We start from the raw sequence: 18,675 nt of genomic DNA on the forward strand, positions 1-18,675 counted from the left end.
TGTTTCATCCAGACCACCTAACATGTGGCATTTATTGCTATGGCTCTTCACAATAGCATGCGGTTCCTCAATCTTTATAATGCTTCTGCTTTTACTGCCTGTTAGAAGTGGGAGTCTCTAGTTGGCAATTGTTTGCAACTTTGTCCAAGTAAGGACCCTTGCTTCTAGTCAGGGCAAGGGAGTTATGCCCTTAGACAACCCTTGCTCACCCCCTTGGTAACTTGGAACGAGCAGTCAGGCTTATCTCAGAGGCAGTGTGTAAAGCATTTGTGCATAAATACAGTAACACGGTGAAAACACTGGAAATGAAAACCACACCAGTTTAGAAAAATAGGAAATCTTTATCTACACCAAACAAGACCAAAACAACAAAGATCCACCATACATATGTCAAGATATCATCAAAAAGAGGTGATTAACAAAAATAAATATTGTAGCAACAAATAGCTCCCCCTGGGGCTATTACGACATCGTAACTGATGAAAATCCAGAAGCACGGCGCCGACCACGTGGTGCACAGGCCAGTCACAGAGTCGCGCGGACCCCCAAGAACAGTACCTTGGCAAATGATGAAAACAAAGACGGTGCACGGCATCGAGGAGGTGATGTGTTGGCACCGTATGGTGTCAGTTCCTTACATCCACAGGGGATGTGAAGCGTCGGTTCATTACTACCACAGGGGAGGTGAGGTGTCGGTTCCTTACTGTTGTTGGGAAGGTGAGAAATTGGTTCCTTGCTGTTGCTGGGGAGGTGACAAAGCCTTGGCAGCGATGTGCCACTTCCTTACGATGGGGCGGGGTAGATAAATTCAGGAGGTCACCCACCTCAAGAATTGGCTCCATGATGACGAAGCCCCGGCATCAGTGAGTTCGCACTTGCGCTGCGAGTCGTGCGGTGCGTGGTGAGTGTCAAAAGCAGTGCCCTTGGCTCCAGTGCAGGCAGCGGCCTCAGTGACGGTATCAGAGTCGATACGATGCGGCATTGGCAGGCGTCGGGGTTGCGGTGCAAGTCGGGCGATGCATCGTGCACTTCACGATCGGTGCCCACAACTTTTTTGCAGGTCGGGGCATCACTCGCCAGCGTCAGTGTTATTATTTCCTTCTGTGGCACCTGAAACAGCGGTTCCAGGTGCAGGAGGACAGAGGGAGCAAAGTCTTTGTGTCCTTAAGACTTCCGAACTGTAGGCAAGCTCTACACCAAGCCCTTGGAGATCTTCTTCAAGCAGGATACTCAGAACATTTCAGTCATTGTCATCTCCTTTGCAGAAGCAGCCACTGCAGGCCAACCCAGCAAAGCATCCACACAGTGATGGGGCAGTACTCCTCCTCTAGCCCTTTTCCATGGCAGAGGTTCGTCTAAAGTTCTGGGGTCTATTTGTACAGCATTTTTCCTATGTTCTCTGGTGGCAAAAAGTCTCTCAGATCAGTCCAAACCAGAACTGTCCTATCTGGTCCAGCTTCTTGGCAGGAGGTGGAGACAGCATTGTGCATGTGAGACAGGGCCTATTCAGGTACAAGGAAAACTTCTCGTATTACTCTAAATACACCACATGTCTATTCAGCCCAGCTCTGAGTCACCCAGGAAAGGCAGGACACACCTAAAACCCCGTCCCCCCATGGTGATTGTCTGTAGTGAATGCACAACCCGAGCACGTGTCACTTCAAAACCAGACAGTCAATACAAAACTCAGCAGAGGAGATGTGTTATTAAATTCTGAGTTCAGAGAACCTAACCTCCCTCTTTCTATCTTGTCCCCATGGGAAGTTATACTTTTAAGATGTTATAAAGTATCTCCCATGCTATCCTATAGGACAGATAGCCTTTCAATAGTATGTCTCACTGACCCAGTACATGTCCTACCTTTCATATACACTGCAACCTGCCCTCGGGGGTGCCATGAGCCTACATTAGGGGTGACTCACTTGTAAGAAAAGGGAAGGTTTGGGCCTGGCGAGTGGGGGTATTTTCCAGGTCGACATGGCAGTTTAAACCTGCGCACGCAGACACGGCAGTGGCAGGTCTGAGATACATTTACAGGGCTACTCATGTGAGTGTCACAATTGGTGCGCAAGCCCACTAGTAGCATTTGATTTAGAGGCCCTGGCACACTCAGTAAACTTTACTAGGGACTTACCAGTAAATCAAATATGCCTATCATGGATAACCAATCATGTTCACAATTTACTCAGAGAGCATATTCACTTTAGCACTGATTAGCAGTGGTAAAGCACCCAGGGTCCTAAAGCCAACAAAAACAGGCCAGGAAAAATAGAAGGAAGAAGCAAAACGTTTGGGGATAACACTGCAAACAGGGCCTTTTTCACCACTTCCCTACATGCCTAATGTTTCAGTACTCTTCTCTAGGTGCACCTCGTAGTAATGATAGCAACTACTACAATGTGAGACATTTATTTATATCTCCTTTCCCCCATGTGAACAGCATGTTAATAATGCACTTTTTCAATCATAATGGAATCCTTTGTGGAGTCCCACAATGCAGTCACCCTTGGGTCTCCATTCTCTGATATCAGCTAGGATCCTACATCACTACAACATGGCCTGGTCACCTTCTGCATCATCTTTTCCACTTCCTGAACTCTCCCGTACATGCTGCGTGTCTTAACTCCTTGTGTTTAGCTTTCAGTGCTTCACCTCACTCTGAATCGCTTCGGTATGTGACTAAAATAAAAGTGCATTGTGGAGGCACAATATTTAGTCATTATTTACAAGTATTTCTCAGTTACTGTATGCCACTTGTAGGCCGCTTCATGGTCTATTAAAAATAGAGAATTCCTTTCATTTATTACCCTTACCAGCTGATATCAGAGACATTATTTGCAATGAGTGACAAGTCTGATAGTCAGTCAATATATTCCACTGAGACATGACTTTTAATAGGTATTGCTCATTGACCTTAGTTAATAAATATCTGCCGAATCTCTAAACTTTCTCTGCAAAGAACAGAGGACACCATAACCTTAGCCTGACACTAATATTCCAGCATTGGTACACTTAGTATTGTGATTTTCCACCGTGTCTTTACTTCATTTTGGACTTGTTCATCTGTCTTTCTTGGAGTCTCTAGGCTCCTTGATGTTTCATTTTTGATAAAAAACCGTGTCATCTTATATTCAGTGCAATCGTTTACTTTAATTCTCTTATTGCTCCCACTCGGCTCCCCTATATTACTTAGATTTCAAGCTTTGATAGAGGGTGCTACTCTGGACTGGGGTTTTCTCTGTATCAGCATTTCCTTATTCACTGAGATATATTTCCTAAAGTTAGTAAGATCTTTTAAGTAATTTAGAATCTTCCTGTTATCCCCTGCATTTCCTCCAAATGTGTATCTGCTTACTTTACCAACGGTTACATATTTCTATGTCGTCTGCTTCCTTCACTTGGATGAAGGTCCTGTCACTACGTTTACATTTTTTAACCTAATTATTTGGACCACTTGCTATTGAGTGGCAGTTTCCTTCAGTATTTCCTAAATATTTTATTCAGTATATAATGCTTCTTTCATCTTTCATAATCTCCCATTCTGCATTTAACTTTTGTTGATTTCTCTTGAATTAATTTCGTTCTGAAATTGATATAATTGTCTCCTCTTTTCCTATATTACCTATTCCAGTTCTTGAAGCAAAAATAGTTCCCACGTCCCAATTGCCAGTCCAATATATTCTCCATACAATGCCTTCCCTGCTCCTCTGGTTCAATGTATTTTACTTTATTTTTCACTTACCACACAACCGTACTACATTCTCCATAATCTCACGTTATAGCTATTTGTCCATCTTCACAGCATTATCTTTGTAATAAGCTACAGTGAAAGTGAAGAACAAAATTGTATGATGTCTAAAATGGAATATATGAAATAATTGTAATCATCAAATGAATATTGTTAATGGCTTTATCATAGGAATTTATTTATAGAGCGATAGCAATTTCGAGACAGTATGAAGACCCTTTTGTGTTATGAATATGAAAACCTTTTAATGCAAATGAATGTTTGATTGGAGGATTGAGTAAGCATGTGTTATGTGTGCTAGAGGATGAGTCAGGTGAAATTGTTATATATAATAAAAACCCTTTTTCTCTCAGGAGACCTGTGTTTGAAACATTTAGGATGTATTGCCTGAATGTGGGGATGTATTGTTGCCCTACACACAAAAGATATTGAGTACTTTTGTATAATTATGTGTTGAGAAAACAATTGACAAAATAAAAGGCAAAAAACTAGACAAAGTCACTCAGTATTTCCCTCTCACACATCCCTGCTTTCTTTTTCGGGAGTTTGTGTTGTTTTTCCTTCTTTCTCTCAAACTGTTCAAAGCTAAACATCTTATAAACCTTTTTAACTGGTCATAACTGGGCGTGGCTTGACTGCCAGACTTGACGGACACGAACTAGGTGAGTTCCCGGCCCTCGTGATCATCCACTTGCAACTTTAGGGCCCAAGGGTCCCCAATGGTATTCTTCACATGCTGTGGAGCCTGGTGGTCTCTGTGGGTGCATCCCCCTGAGCAACCAACAGCTGGGGAGCCACCCAGTGCCAAGGAGCTACCACAGTAGGGTAGGCTCCGTGGCATTGAACACAAGTGCCCGGAACGCTTTCATGAGGGTGGCTGCCCATCCAGTTTTCTATTCAGCATCAGAGATGGAAGGCACCCACCTCTACTTGGATGAAAACCGGCGGTGATGAGGGGTCCTGTTGAGCCTGTCTAGGCTGCATCTCCTGCAACTGCATTAGGGGACGCAGTGCCTGAATGGACCCTGAAGCCTTCCACCCCTCATCTCTTTGGCCAGGACTTTAGCATGTGAGCCCGGGCAGCTGTGCATACTTTTCTTCCTTCTGGCTCCTGCCCTGGACCCTGCCATGCAGACTGCAGACGGAGGGAATCCTGCTGGGACTGCCTGTGCTTCTTCTCGGACTACTGCATTGTGGGGACATGGCCCATGCTCGGAGTCCGCAGTCTAGCCCCACTCCTCCCATTTGTTTTGCTGAGCGCTCAAAGGGGGGCTTTGGAGCTGATGCAGGATGCTTAAGCCTGAGACTGTACAGCCGATGAAAATGGAAACTCTGACTGGTCACTGAAGGTGAACTGCGGTAAGGAGCTGCCACTGCAGGAATGTCTGATGTCAAAGGTGGCCTCTGCTGGATGGCAGCAGTGCTGGGGGCCCTGAACTAATTGGGAGACATTTTTTGAGGGCAGTGATATCTGCTAAAGTTGTTGCTCATCGAGCACAGCACTACCTATTGTTCATCAAACAGAATTGTTTTGGGTGCCAGGCCTCATGACGTTTGCTCTTGATGACATTACCCCATCTGAATACTGGATTGGCATGTGAGAGACTGCTTGTGCCTCCAGGATTAATTGAGTACAACCTTCATGGGTGAGGCAGGTCATTAAACCCTTCACCATACAGCAAACCTCTACTGGAATCCTTGTGCTGACTCTATCACTATATATAACTCTGATGCATGTGGCCTGCCTCTGCCCAGCCTTTAACTCCGAACGTAGATCCAAACTTAAAGTTGAATGGAACAACCAGGGCGTTCGATCCTGTAGGCAAGCGATTATAGTGGCCTTGAACCCTGAAAACATTGCTTTAAACATAAAACTCACAAAATTCATTCAGCTGGCATACCGCAACCGTAACCACACTGGGCCCTACTAATGCACCCCCCCTATATTTTTTAATCTTGATGTTCTCAACAATAGTTTTTAATTTTGAGGGGGCATAAATTGAAATTCTATCATTGGCACTATGGGCAATGGGTACTTTATAAAAGGGTTGACGGGAAAAGTATCTTGCACAATACGTCTTAATCTACTTTTTCTCTAATTATTATTGCCCTGTGTATTTATTTTTCTTTTAAACTGTTATGGACTAAGGAGGCCCAAGAGCGGACAACCTCTTTTTTTACATTGCTGCCTATGAACTGTGTATGATCTTTCCTTGTTTTAACAGTCGCTTTACAATGTGAACTTTGTAACTTCTTTTAAAGATATAAGTTTATATCTAAATAAAGATACTTTGATTTGATGATTTGATTTGATCTATCACTAGTTATTCTACTCAGTATCCTGTATACAATCATTGCATGAGGAAATGGAGAGGAGTGGACAAGCAACAAAGGGACTCTCCCTCTGCCACTCTACCCCAGGTGCTACACCACCAGTCACTGCTCAACTCAGAACAGGGCGATCTCATGTTTCCTACTCGACCCCCTGCAGAAATGGGTCCCCAGCAGACAAAGGGCTCCCCCTCCGATAGCTGGGTGCAATATTAGCTGTAATTGCTGAGTCTTGGGAAGCCTTTGAGGCAAAATTAGATTCTTTCACCAATCACAAGGCGATTCTCATGGAAATTCAGTTAAAACTGTTGGAAAGAGTTTCTACAAATACTCAATCCATTGTGCAACTTCAACTATCTACCCAAACCATTGCCGATCAGACACAATCAATCCTGAAGCATCTGAATATAACGGAGGGTAAACTGGACGACGCAGAAGGACGATCCAATCACAATAATGTTAGGATTATAGGCTTACCAGAGGGTGAAGAGAGCACTTACCCTGTGTCTCTTTCCTTGAACACTAGATAAAACAAGATATTGCTACTTCTACACTCACCCCGCATTTTGTGATTGAACATGCACGCAGGGTATTGGCACAGCGTCCTCCTCTGGGAGCCCAGGCGCATAACCCATAATTGCGAAACTGTTGAACCATTGTCATTGGGATATAATGCTGGCAGCAGCCTGCCTAAAGGTTACTGTTTGTTTCAACAACGCAAAAAGTGCTGTTTTTCCTGCACTATATGCTGGCAGTTCAGCACCAAAGAGCATCTTTCCTATTGTTCAAGAAGAAATTGTGAGACATTGGACTGAAAAAAACTCAAATAATTCCTGCCAAATTGCGCATTTCAGATGGTCAGAGTGTCCATTTCTTCCCACACCCTAAGGCAGAATGCGACTGGGTGAAAGCCTTTGATAAACAGGCACCTGGCTGCTCTGTGTCCCCGCACTAACCCTAAAATGGATGATATAATGACCACAGTCTGGAGGCTGTGCCACTGGTGATGGAGATGCTGCACACCCTTGCTTTCACAGAGCAGGAGGGAGCTACGGGACATAGTCACAGCAACAGCCTCCTTGCAGGCTCTGTCGGAATCACCACATCTGCTGTCTTCAGCTTCCACTGTTTTCAGGAAATGACCCCATGTCCGGGTAATTTTGCTTTGACACTTCTACACTCCCACCCACTGTGATCCATATTTTTTTTTACGCTGGGGGAACCTCCTCCATAAGGCATGTTTGGTTCCTAGCCTGTGGTTTAAGTGGTCTCTCTAAATGGGGGATGCTCGCCTTGAAATGTCTGATGGACATAGGATGGTAGGCACTTTCGGACTTTGAATGCTATTTCTTAGCTGCTCAGCTGCAGTAGACGGCTCATTGGCTCTCCGGCCAATCCTTAAATGATTGGGTTCTTGTTGGCAGATTAAGGGGAAGTTTGTTGAACTCCCTACTATTCTCATCCACTCACTTGGATCTTCAGGCTAATAGTCTACTTTGCATAGCGGTTGACTATCTGGCCAGGACCAATAAACTGACTGGCACAGTGACACACTTTGCTCCTGCTATCCCCCTAATTGGACCTACTGACTAAAACAGACATTTGAGACTGGGACACTTAGGTCTCAGGCATGCAGCTGGACTTTCTACAACCAGCAATCTATTTCTTAATGGTGAGATAATTAACTTTAATATGCTAGTGGCAGATTGTGATTTCCCAGCCGGGCAATTCCTTATAAATGAGAGCATCTTACAGTCATTTTACACCTTCGTTCATATCCAAAATCAAATAACCCTGACACACAATGTATACAAGGCACTTCACACATCGGTCCTGGAGGGAAATGTATATGACCATCTATCGGGTCAGAGGGGAGGCATAAGGCTTCCAACGTATTCCTCGTGCCTTAAGACACACACAGGTTGCAACATCTCTGTTTCCTAGGAAGTCACAAGACCTCTGGTAGAGTTTTGGCCGTCAGGTATAGCTTGATGAAATACTAGATTTGTCAGTTTCCCCTTGGAGTAGTTCTACCACATAGCATATGTGGATGCAAGGGAGTAATAGTCTATATTGTGAATCTACAAACCTCTTTGTTTCATGGTGCAGAGGCCATCTAGTTCTGTCTTTTGGAAGAGGAGAGGGAGAAATGTTTTTTTGTTGCCAATCCAAATTGTTGTTTATTGTTCACTCAATCCAATCGCAGCCTCACGAAATGCATTTTTCTCAACTCCATCGCTTCTTCAGGGCTGTCAGGTACAAATGCAATTATTTCCCATAAAAACGTAAAAAAATGTTGAAGAAATATTTCCGTAATTTTACCCCAGGCATTTTCAGAACATCATCATCATAAAATTGTCATGAAAAACTCCCCAAAACGTACATTTTGTATACCAATCACAAAATATAGATATTATAATATCCCATGGATTTCCACCACAAAAAGCAAAGGTACTCTTGGCCAGTTTGATACCCGACTTTCGACATTTTGATGGAAGCTATTTTCCCCAACCATGAAAAAGCATGCAGGTGCCATGAGAGGTGCTTTGAGTGACCTAAAAAAGATGTTTAATACTTCTCATAGTGCAGTTATATAAATCAGGTGTTAAGGTGATCCCACAATAAATTAGGCCTACAAATGTTTGAAAGGGGTCTCATTTTGCAGCGAAAAAAGACACTTCTCTCAACTAAAAACTATTAGCCCCATTGATTTCCCCAGGATCACCTGGAGACTGACTAAGGATTGATATTTCTCAAATAGAGGTAGAAACATCTCTATGGGGTTCTAGATGGATCTGATAAAGAGAGGAGGATATCAACAGCAAAGGCTGATACCTTAAAAGTGTCTTGATGGAAGGGCATGCCCAATCCCTGCAATATCTTAGTTCCTCTGAAGTAGCGCTCCAGCTGGAGAGTGAAAAGCATTGGGAATAGGAGGCATTTGTGCTTCTTCAAACCCATATCTTTGGTGATTTACCTCAAGTTACACTAACTCTAATCCATGGTGCTTCATAAAACACCTCAATTCACCAGAGAAAGCATAGACCAGTTGGCTCTGTCAAAGGTTTTCTCCATGTCCAGGGATAGCAGACTAATTCTTTATGGCATTTCCATGCTAAATAAGTTATGTGGAGAGCTCTATTAGTTCTGTCGCTAGTACAGGGACAAAGACAGTTTGGTCTGCGTATACAAGACTTGACAGAAAATATTCCAACCTGCTTGTGAGGATCTTGGCTATTATTTTAGTATCAATATCCAATAAAGATATAGGTATGTAGGATTGCCATTTAACAGGATCCTTATGCGACTTCTTGATTACAGTGATGGTTGCTTCAGACATCACTGGAGATAATCAACATGACTGAATTATTTTATTGTAAACCTCAGTCAATAAAGGGGCTAACAATGGGGCGAAGATCCAATAGAATGAAGTAGTGAAGTCATTGGGGTTCGAGCCGGGGCCTTGCCTAGTTTCAAGTGCATGATAACGGTATGCATTTCGTTCACTGAAATTGGTTTACCTAGGTCAGCTCTATCGTACGGTGACTGATTGCTAATAAGCTGTTTGGGCCTCTCTATCAGCAGTGTATGCCATGTACAGCATGCTGTAATACTCATGGAAGGTCAGAGCCTTCCACTCTTTGGAGGTATGGGAAGTGCCAGCTGTGTCTTTACCCTCCTTAATGAACTCCCGAGCTCATTGCAAGTAGTTAATTATACAAAACTTTAAGGATCAAAATGGACTGCAAAGTGCAGTCAACACTGTCCAGATTTTCCTTGATCAATTTTGCTTATATTTTTGTTCTATAGGAATAAGCTGTTCATCGACCTAAAGCAACTCCATTTTTATCATACGCCTGAGGCAGCTGGCCTCCTTGATAAGTACTCCTTATATTACCAATTTCGATGCATCCCAAACAATCCCAGGACTAAACTCTCCCATATGAGTAAAAGCGAGGTACTCCTGTATTGCTTACCTTGTTTTTTGTAGGGCCACTGGGCCCTAGAGCAAGGAATTATTCAATCCCCAAGTGCCCTAGCTCCAGTAGTGCCATTGCCCAAGCCATTCCAGTTCAGGGTAAAGTGGGCCGTGATCTGATATAGTCAGATGGCCCTGGGTGACATCTTGGATTAGCAGTAGCAGCTACTGATCAAGTACGATAAAGTAAATTCTAGCATAGGTGTAGTGTGCAGCTGAAAATTGCAAATATTGGGTCGATAATGGGTGTGGATATCGCCAGGTGTCAAAGAACCCAAGATCATCCAGAATGGCTTCACCTGCCTCAGAGATGGCTGGAGTCCCTCCAACTCTCTGAAGAAACTTATCTAGCACAAGATGCACTCGACAATAAGTAGATGTTCTGTGGAACTACCTAGCTTCTGTATTGTTGTAATTAAGTATGCTTCCTGGCCTACATTTGGCCAGTAAATAATCGCAATGGCACTTATATACCCTCCCATTCATCGACTACTGGGAGCCATCTACTTTGTTTGTCCGCCTAAAACCTCCTTCTCAAGGAATCTAGCTTTATGTTTGATTAATATGGCAGCACTCACTTTTTTTGATGGGAATGAGGCATGATCCTGTATAGGGAAGAACCTCGTGCAGTGTTAATGGTGGTCGCCTTTGAGTAAGTGTTTCTCTTGTAGATGTCCACCCCGATCTTGTTAATTCACCCACAATATTAAGACATTTTGTAGGGTTATTAAGGCTCAAACATTATATGTGAGTACCTGTAGTGTTGGTGGTTTTATCGTTATGTAAAATAATGCAAATCTGGGAACCCAGCCATAGCGATGTAGGAGACCTAGCAGACCCAATGTTACCTATAATGAGCGGTGTCAATTCCCTACCCGAACCCATCAAGAAACCCCCTACTAAATAAACGAAACATCACCATTCAACCTGAGGCATACTATCAATAAGTATTATAGAAATAAAAGGTAAACCAGTGTAAATCCACTCCGTCTAGTCTCTCTTGTGCGACCTTCAAAGAATCGTTCAGGAGTGTATCAACCCTGAAAGGCTGTTTGGAGGATCCATTCACAGAGACCTTTCTCCACTTCCTCCACTCAGTAGCCCTGCTCCAAAACATCTCTTTGTAACTCCTAAAGGTCACTGCAAAGATCTGTTTTGAGAGACGGAATCTCCTCCTTGTGGTCTCAAAAGGCTGCTAACAGGAAGTCCTTTATGGTTCCCGAATCTGCCAGCATTGACCCGAGTAGATTGTGCTCTACTTGCACCTCAGATTAGTGATGCTATGTGGCCCCCAGTTGTGGGTGGGTCTGCTGTGGAAGGGCTCTTGCAATGCTCCAAACTCTGCTCAGTATGGCCGATCTCCAATCACCAGCTTACTCCACATGCTTGAGTTATGAGGCTGCTCAACTGCCCGGGGCCTCACAGGAGTGCACCGGTGACCACAAGCGCAGCACTGTGGCTGGGTCTCCACCCCCACTTCTGTTGTGCTAGTCTGAGCCCTGCAGTTGAGAGGCACAAGACCGCAGCAGTGCAATCAACTTGATCCCAGCTGCAGGGGCTACACGGACACCTCAGGAACTGTGCCTCATAGCAGAAAAGAAGGGGTAAATTCAGAGATCAGGGTCAGAGCTCCGAAATCAGGCCTTCACAATGTTCAGCGTCTAACCATGCCCCCTCGGAGCTGCTTTTAATTCATTCATGACACAGACAGAGCTCTTTATTTTACAAATACCTTTTGAAAAAGGTACAATATGAACATAAATATACTTAACCTCCTAGCAAGTTTTATCTAAGTTTTCAGAATTTTTCTTCTTTTTCATTGTGTTTATTCTGTGTTAAAGTTTTGGCTGTGCAAAGGCATGTAGGGTGTTCATTGTGCAAGTACTGTATTGAAATGTCATGATCTTTCTTATTTTTCAGGTGGGTAAAATATGCAGCAGAGCAGAATGGCTATTTGGGGTTTGAACTTAGGAAGGCTTTAGATGCCTACTTGGATATGTCCTGGTAAGTTAGTCTCAGTTTTATTCTAATTTTTTAGTTTTAGTTTTTATTTAGAAAGGAAGCGTGGGGGGAGCGCCGGGTTTGCGGGGTGAAGGTTTAACGACTTCCATGCTAATGACAAGGCCAGCTCGTCATGCAGTTTACTGGAGCTGTGCTTATGATGAGCTGACCTTGTCATGAACAATGGGAGTTCTCTAGTACCAGCACCCAGCGGGAATTGCCTTAGCATTGAAGGTGTTAAACTAATATTAAACAATAAAAAATGTAAGCTTATCTACTGCTGCCCGCCTCCCGCTCTCGCCTTCGTGCTGGGACTTCCTTGTCCCAGCAGACACACTGTGACTACATCACAGACTCCATGACCAATCCCTGTGCTGCAGCGCAGCGTTTGGACTGAGCAGGCTAGAAAGATGCTCCGCTTGGGTCAGAGAGTCTGTGGGGTTTCTCTAAACCAGCTGTTCAATACAGCCGGGTTAGGGAAACCTAAGAGCTCATGTGTTTTTTGGTCAGCCTGAGACAACCAGCCAAACTCACATGAGCACTTAGGGAGTGCACCTAGCACTCCCCCTCCCATGCTTCGGCCCGCCCCTCCCTGTACATGTTGGCAGAGCCAGCAGCTTAGAAAATAAAACAATATTGAAATATTGTTTTATTTTTTTGCTGCTGACTTTTAGCCAGTGATGTGGGGCTCCTCCGCCAATGCGGAAGGGCGCCTCTGCTCATATTACATATACATGCACGACTGGTGGATATTGCTGCAGTCCAGAGTAGGTACTAGAACTGCACAAAACAATTTTCATTAGATCCCAGAAACACTATCTCAGATGTTACGCGGAAATCCAGCCTAGATGCATCTATACCTGTCTATTTAAACTGTCTCTCATGGCTTAGTAAACACCACCATCAATTTGGTGGGAGACTGTCCCAAAAACCCAGATTGGACTTTTTGAAACAACCTTTAAATCTAAGGTTCATAGTATGTGAAGGAACATTAGTCTTAACAGTTTATATCCTATTGTGTCATGAAGGCCACAGGCTTTCAAGTGCAATGAATGTCTCAAATAACTAAATAACTAAAAAGCAGCTGGTGTAAACACCCTAGCCCTCCTGGTTGTAATATCTTTTATGGGACTAAGGTAAATAGATTAATGGTACTGTGAGTCTAAAACAGGGCTGAAGACTACTAAGGCTGATCGTTATTACAGTACGGTGGGAAATATCATATTAGATGGAGGTTGGTGACCCTATCTGCTGGCAATATTTACATTCCTTGGGCCCTTTTCGCATAGGGTCTGCTTGGAGCATAAAACATTTACTCTAGTAGCATTACTTGGATGCTTGGAGCAAATATCTGAGTTTAATGGTATTTACAGAGAATCCCAGAAATTGGCCTCGATATGTTCAACGGTTGCAAGTTTTCGCACATCCAGATGCTTAGGAACTTTCGCAAGTGGAATTATAACCAGGAGTACAATTCTTCATGAAGAATGTGATCCAGATTTCCATGTCTCTAAAGGGAATCTGGATTCATATAATAGTTCTGGACTCAAGAATTAAAACTTCGTCGAAACATGACGAATTTGGTATCAAAAGACCGAGAATGACGAGTACATCATGTACATGTATTTTCAGCCTATTCGAGTGACGATTTCACCTCGAGATCGTCACTTACATTCTGTCCCATTCATGTGTTGCCCTTTACATAGGCCTTAATCCAGTTGAATTTGATTCCACAAGGACACGTACTCCATAATCGACTTTTCCCTGACCTCAGTACAAGTTGGAACCATTGCCCCAGGCCGAACTCGTTAGGTCAGTTCCCTCCCAGTGGCCGAGCAAGATAGCATCTAGGCTCAACAAACCATAAAACCATTTCAGCGCGCACACCTGCCATATCTCGCTCACATCTTTCTCCACTCCTTTGCTTCACTTACTTTATGGTGGGGAGGTGCCCATTTTTATTAGGGGTCCAGTGATATCTGATGAAATGTTGGGCCTTGCCAAATGATTTGTTGTAGGCAGCACAAAGTGAAATATGGACATGTCATCATGACTCTGCTTTTTTCTTTTGAACCAAAATATGTTAACAATTTACTTTACAACCAAGAATGTTTTGCCTGAGGCCCAAAATTGTGTATAAGAAGAGAAGCCTAACTTTGCAAAAGTGTGCAGTCTCCTGAGAACATACCCGTATTGTACTTCTAGGACACTTGTTACCTTGGTTGCAGCCAATAAACTAATCTTTGACTTCACCTAGAAGACTCCGAGTTTCTGTAGGTCTGGATCAGGAAGAACCCGAGGTCTCTGGGTGTTGATTCCCTGGCACCGCTGGGTTACCGGTTCTGTGCCGGTTCTTAAAAACCCAGTACCTCAATTGGCGCCAACGTTTGGGGCGATTCCAGTGGTACCAGTCAGCCTGAAGATCGTGAGGAGCTTCATGTGGAAATTCCGGAGGACGGCCAACCACCTCATCGACCCCTGCATGTCGACGTGGTCCGAAGGTCTTTGCTGCGAGGTTCCCCGCTTCCCGACGGCTACAAGGACTGCTGCCCTGGCTATCGCCCTGATTTGGACCCTTGAAGTTTTTTGGTAGAGCGAAACACTGAGACGAGTCTTCTGGTGACGTCATCGATATTTCAGTTAAGTATAAGTGGAGCGTCTCCCAGTCCTTAGTTGGACTTACTTTTGGGTATCTTTTGGATACAAAGTTTTGTATTGGTACTTGCAAGCACCAAAACCGAAGGACTCGTGTATTCACAAGAAATATCGTAATCGATAATCCTTTGAAGTTTGGAACTAGACTAGAGAGCGAAGATGCCTAGTCTTAGACTTGGGAATTTGTTTTGTCTTGGTGGTAATAATAGGGACTCCCGATTGGAGGACTCATGTCCGGTTCCTCCAGTTGGAACTCCGACTTACGAACTGTATGTAAAACATGGGGTAGGCCCCATCACCTACAACGAAGTATGGATTAAATACACTAGGAAAGATGGTGTTCTAAAATGGCCCCAATATGATAGTTTTGATTCTGAAATCTTAGACAACCTTGAAGTTAAACTCTTTAAAAAGAAAGCCCGGCCGGCGATGTTTGACTCTTTCCCCTTATGGCGTAAAGAAGCCAAACAAAAAGAAATTAAATTAGCTAAGAAAAATAAGAGAGAAGGGGGACTGTCAGTAATGCAAGCTGCTGTGCAGTTTAAAGATAATGAGGAAGAGCAGATGAATGAGCAGTTGCACAGGCAACGTAAAATGGCAATAGATAAGTGTTATCCAGTTTTGCCGTCTCTTCAGCAAGAGGCAGCAAAAGAACGTGAAAAAGACCCATTAATGTCGCATTTGCTAAATTCACCACCCCCTATGCGCAGAATGCCACAGCACCCCCGCAACCTTTAGTTGCGCAAACTACGCCTCCTGCTCCTCCACAGCACCCACCAGCTGTTCTTCAGCTGGCTCCTACTTCTTCGGTGCAGCCTCCTTCAGGCCCACCGACCACCTCTGTTTCACCTGTGTTGTCTACAATTTTGCCTACTGTACTTTTCACGTCTCCTAATGCCCCCTCTATGATTTTGCCTAGTGCCCCCTCTATTTCCCCTGATACCTCTTCTGCTATCTCTACCCCCGCCTTATCTCACCCCGTTTTTCCATCTGTTTGTCCTTCAGTTTCACCTTCCATTCGGCAGAAAATGGCCAGCACTGTTACTAATCTTCTTTTACCTCTTTTCGGGTTGCCTGCTACGACCCCTAACATAGGAAGAAGACAGTTGCGAAGTCAACTGCCTGATTATCAAGAGAGAGATTCACTGAATAGTTTAGCTCGGAAATGGGTCATGGATACTGCAAAATATGATGTACAGTCTGTCATGGAAGTCTTCCATCAATGGGAAGCAGCGACACAGAGATATGTTTTCGAACAGATGTGTGTTTTTCTTGGCGAGGATTTAGAAGACAATGATCAGGAATGCATCCCACAAGAGATGTGTCGTGTACGGTTTAAGTTTGGAGAGGGTATGATTGTAGGTCCAGATGTGGAAAAAACAGTTGAAATGTTGTTATCATATCGAAGTAAGGGAAGCAGTTCTGGGTCACCATCTGAATCTAATACATCCAGTAGGAAAAAGGCGCGACAATACCCTATGAGAGAAGTTCCCCCACAATGGAGAGAGGGTGACACGACTGCTGTCCCACCTATTCTGCCACACTTTCAGCGTGTATGGGTACATGTCCCATGGAAGCGAGCTGAAGTTTTAGCACTCAAACAAACATTACCAGATCCGCGTAAAAATCCTGCAGGGTACTATAAAGAGTTGTAACAAACTGCTGGGTCATGTATAATGAATTTAGCCGATATCGATATGTTATTTGGGAATGTTGTTCCACAGCCTTTATGGGGTAAAATTCGTCATATAGATCATGACCAGGAATTAGGTGACACATGGGCTAATATTACTGCTGCAGATGCCCGCCAAGTTGGTGGTGCCAAGCCTGAGCCTTTGATAGCAGAACTCCCTGGTAAAATAGTAGATTACATGAAAACGATAATGCCTGCAATACGCATAAATTGGGATAAGTTGTCTGCATGCAAGCAAAAGAAAGAAGAAACTGTTTCAGATTTCTTCACCAGATTTGAAGAAACATTCATTGACCACAGCGGTCAAGATATGACCACAGAAGGTGGTCAGAGATTGTTTGTCGATAAATTCGTGCACAATCTGCTTCCAGAATTGTGTAAAAAATTGAAAGATTCAGAAAGTTCTTGGGCAGTCTCATCTTCGGCCCAGATATTGGCCACTGCGCAATATTACGAAAATAGAGACAAAGATGAGAAAGATAAAGTAGAAAAGAAAACCAGAGAACTAAAAACGAAGGTTTTGCTACAGCAAGCCTATCCGCCACGTGGTGGTGGTAATCAAAATAATAATGGCCAGAATCACTACCAAAATACTTTTCAGCAGCCTCAACAGTATCAGAGAAACTCACAAAGATTCGAGTATACTCAACCCCGTGTATTTGTAGGCCCCAACCAGTGTTTATATTGCAAACAAGAGGGTCATTACAAGTATAATTGTCCTGTCCTATCACAACATGCAAATGGAGTTTCTGGTGTAAGAGGTCGTGGCAGTCAGCAAGCACCTTGAGGTAGAGGGCGTGGAAACGCCCCACAGGACACACGTCCCCTTCTACCACAAAACTCTATGAACAGGTTTGACCAGCCAAATAACGTATCTGACAGGACGGCTCAATACTATGTTGATGATTATTACACAGAAAATGAGCAGTGGGAGAATAATGATTGCTAGGACAGCCATAGACAAAGAGAGGGAGTTGTTTCAGTTCCAGTAGATCAGAGTGGACCTTACGTTGAGGTGATTACATCAGGTGTGTCAGAACCTTTTCTGTTGGATACTGGTGCTACAAAGAGTTCTATTATGCACTCCAAACTCCCTGGCGCACCTTTGTCTGGCGAAATGAACGTTTCTGTAGGTTTTTCTGGCGCCCCAGTTAGAAATCCGATTTTTGACCCTTTGTCTCTTTCTGTTGGTCCCTGCGAATTCGAAGCACCCCTCATACTGACAACAGGTTGTGGTGAAAATTTGCTAGGATTGGATTTGTTAAAAAGATTGTATGTGACTTTGTACTGTTCTCCTTCAGGAGTGCAACTTACTTTAGGTAAGAAAGTGGTTTCTCCCATGTATTTGTCGAGAGATGCACTTCTAGCAGAATTGTCATTTCTCCCGGATATTCTTCGGGCTACTGGTCCTAATGATGTTGGTCTTTTAGAAATTCCACCATATGTTGTAACATTGAAGTCGAATGTCAAAATGCCACGAATTCCCCAATACAGAATATCTAATGAGGGTGAAAAAGCTTTGCTAGCGATTGTTTACGAATTGATTGAAAAGGATGTAATTGAAGAAACACGAGGCAACGTTTGCAATAGTCCTGTTCTGCCTGTTTTAAAACGAACTGACCCTTCTCAGCCACCTGTGTATAGATTCGTGATTGATCTTCGAGAAGTAAATAAGATAGTTGTGCCACAATTCCCAGTTGTCCCCGACATTACCACATTATTGACTATGATTCCAGCTTCTGCTTCATGGTTTTCAGTGATTGACCTAAAGAATGCTTTCTTCAGCATCCCAATTGCTGAGGAGAGCAGGGACATTTTTTCCTTCATTTTAGGAGGTCGAAGCTTCCGCTTTAAACGCGCTCCTCAAGGCTACTGTGAAAACCCCTCAATATACAGTCAAGCTTTGAAAGCACAGCTTGACACGATTGTTTTGCCTAAAGGTGCCACTCTTGTACAGTATGTGGACGATTTGCTCATTGCTGCAGATACTGAGAAAATTTGTAAAAAGGCCACATTGACATTATTGCGTCATCTGTGTGATCTGCATCACAAGGTGTCACTTTCCAAGCTTTAATATTGCCGACAAGAAGTGACCTACTTAGGTCACCTCTTATCGAAGGAGGGAAGGAAACTGACCCCAGAAAGAATTCAGGCAATAGCGAAATTGAATGTGCCAAGAACACAGAGAGAAGTGCGTGCTTTGTTGGGCATTACATCGTACTGTAGACAGTGGATTCCAAATTTTTCGTTATTGGCCAAACCCTTGGT

The 18,675-nt window shown here is 43.7% G+C and overlaps 1 protein-coding gene across 1 annotated transcript in view; it reads left to right on the plus strand.

The window, feature by feature from the left end:
- SEL1L3 (SEL1L family member 3) overlaps positions 1–18,675 on the plus strand; it is a 684,155-nt gene that overhangs the window by 516,593 nt on the left and 148,887 nt on the right. Inside the window, exon 17 of the mRNA XM_078678371.1 lies at positions 11,979–12,062. Within this exon, the coding sequence (XP_078534497.1) occupies positions 11,979–12,062 (84 nt within the window). The remainder of the gene's footprint in view (positions 1–11,978; positions 12,063–18,675) is intronic.

Source organism: Lissotriton helveticus, chromosome 2_2, assembly GCF_964261635.1.
Source record: "Lissotriton helveticus chromosome 2_2, aLisHel1.1, whole genome shotgun sequence".
NCBI classification, from domain to species: domain Eukaryota; kingdom Metazoa; phylum Chordata; class Amphibia; order Caudata; family Salamandridae; genus Lissotriton; species Lissotriton helveticus.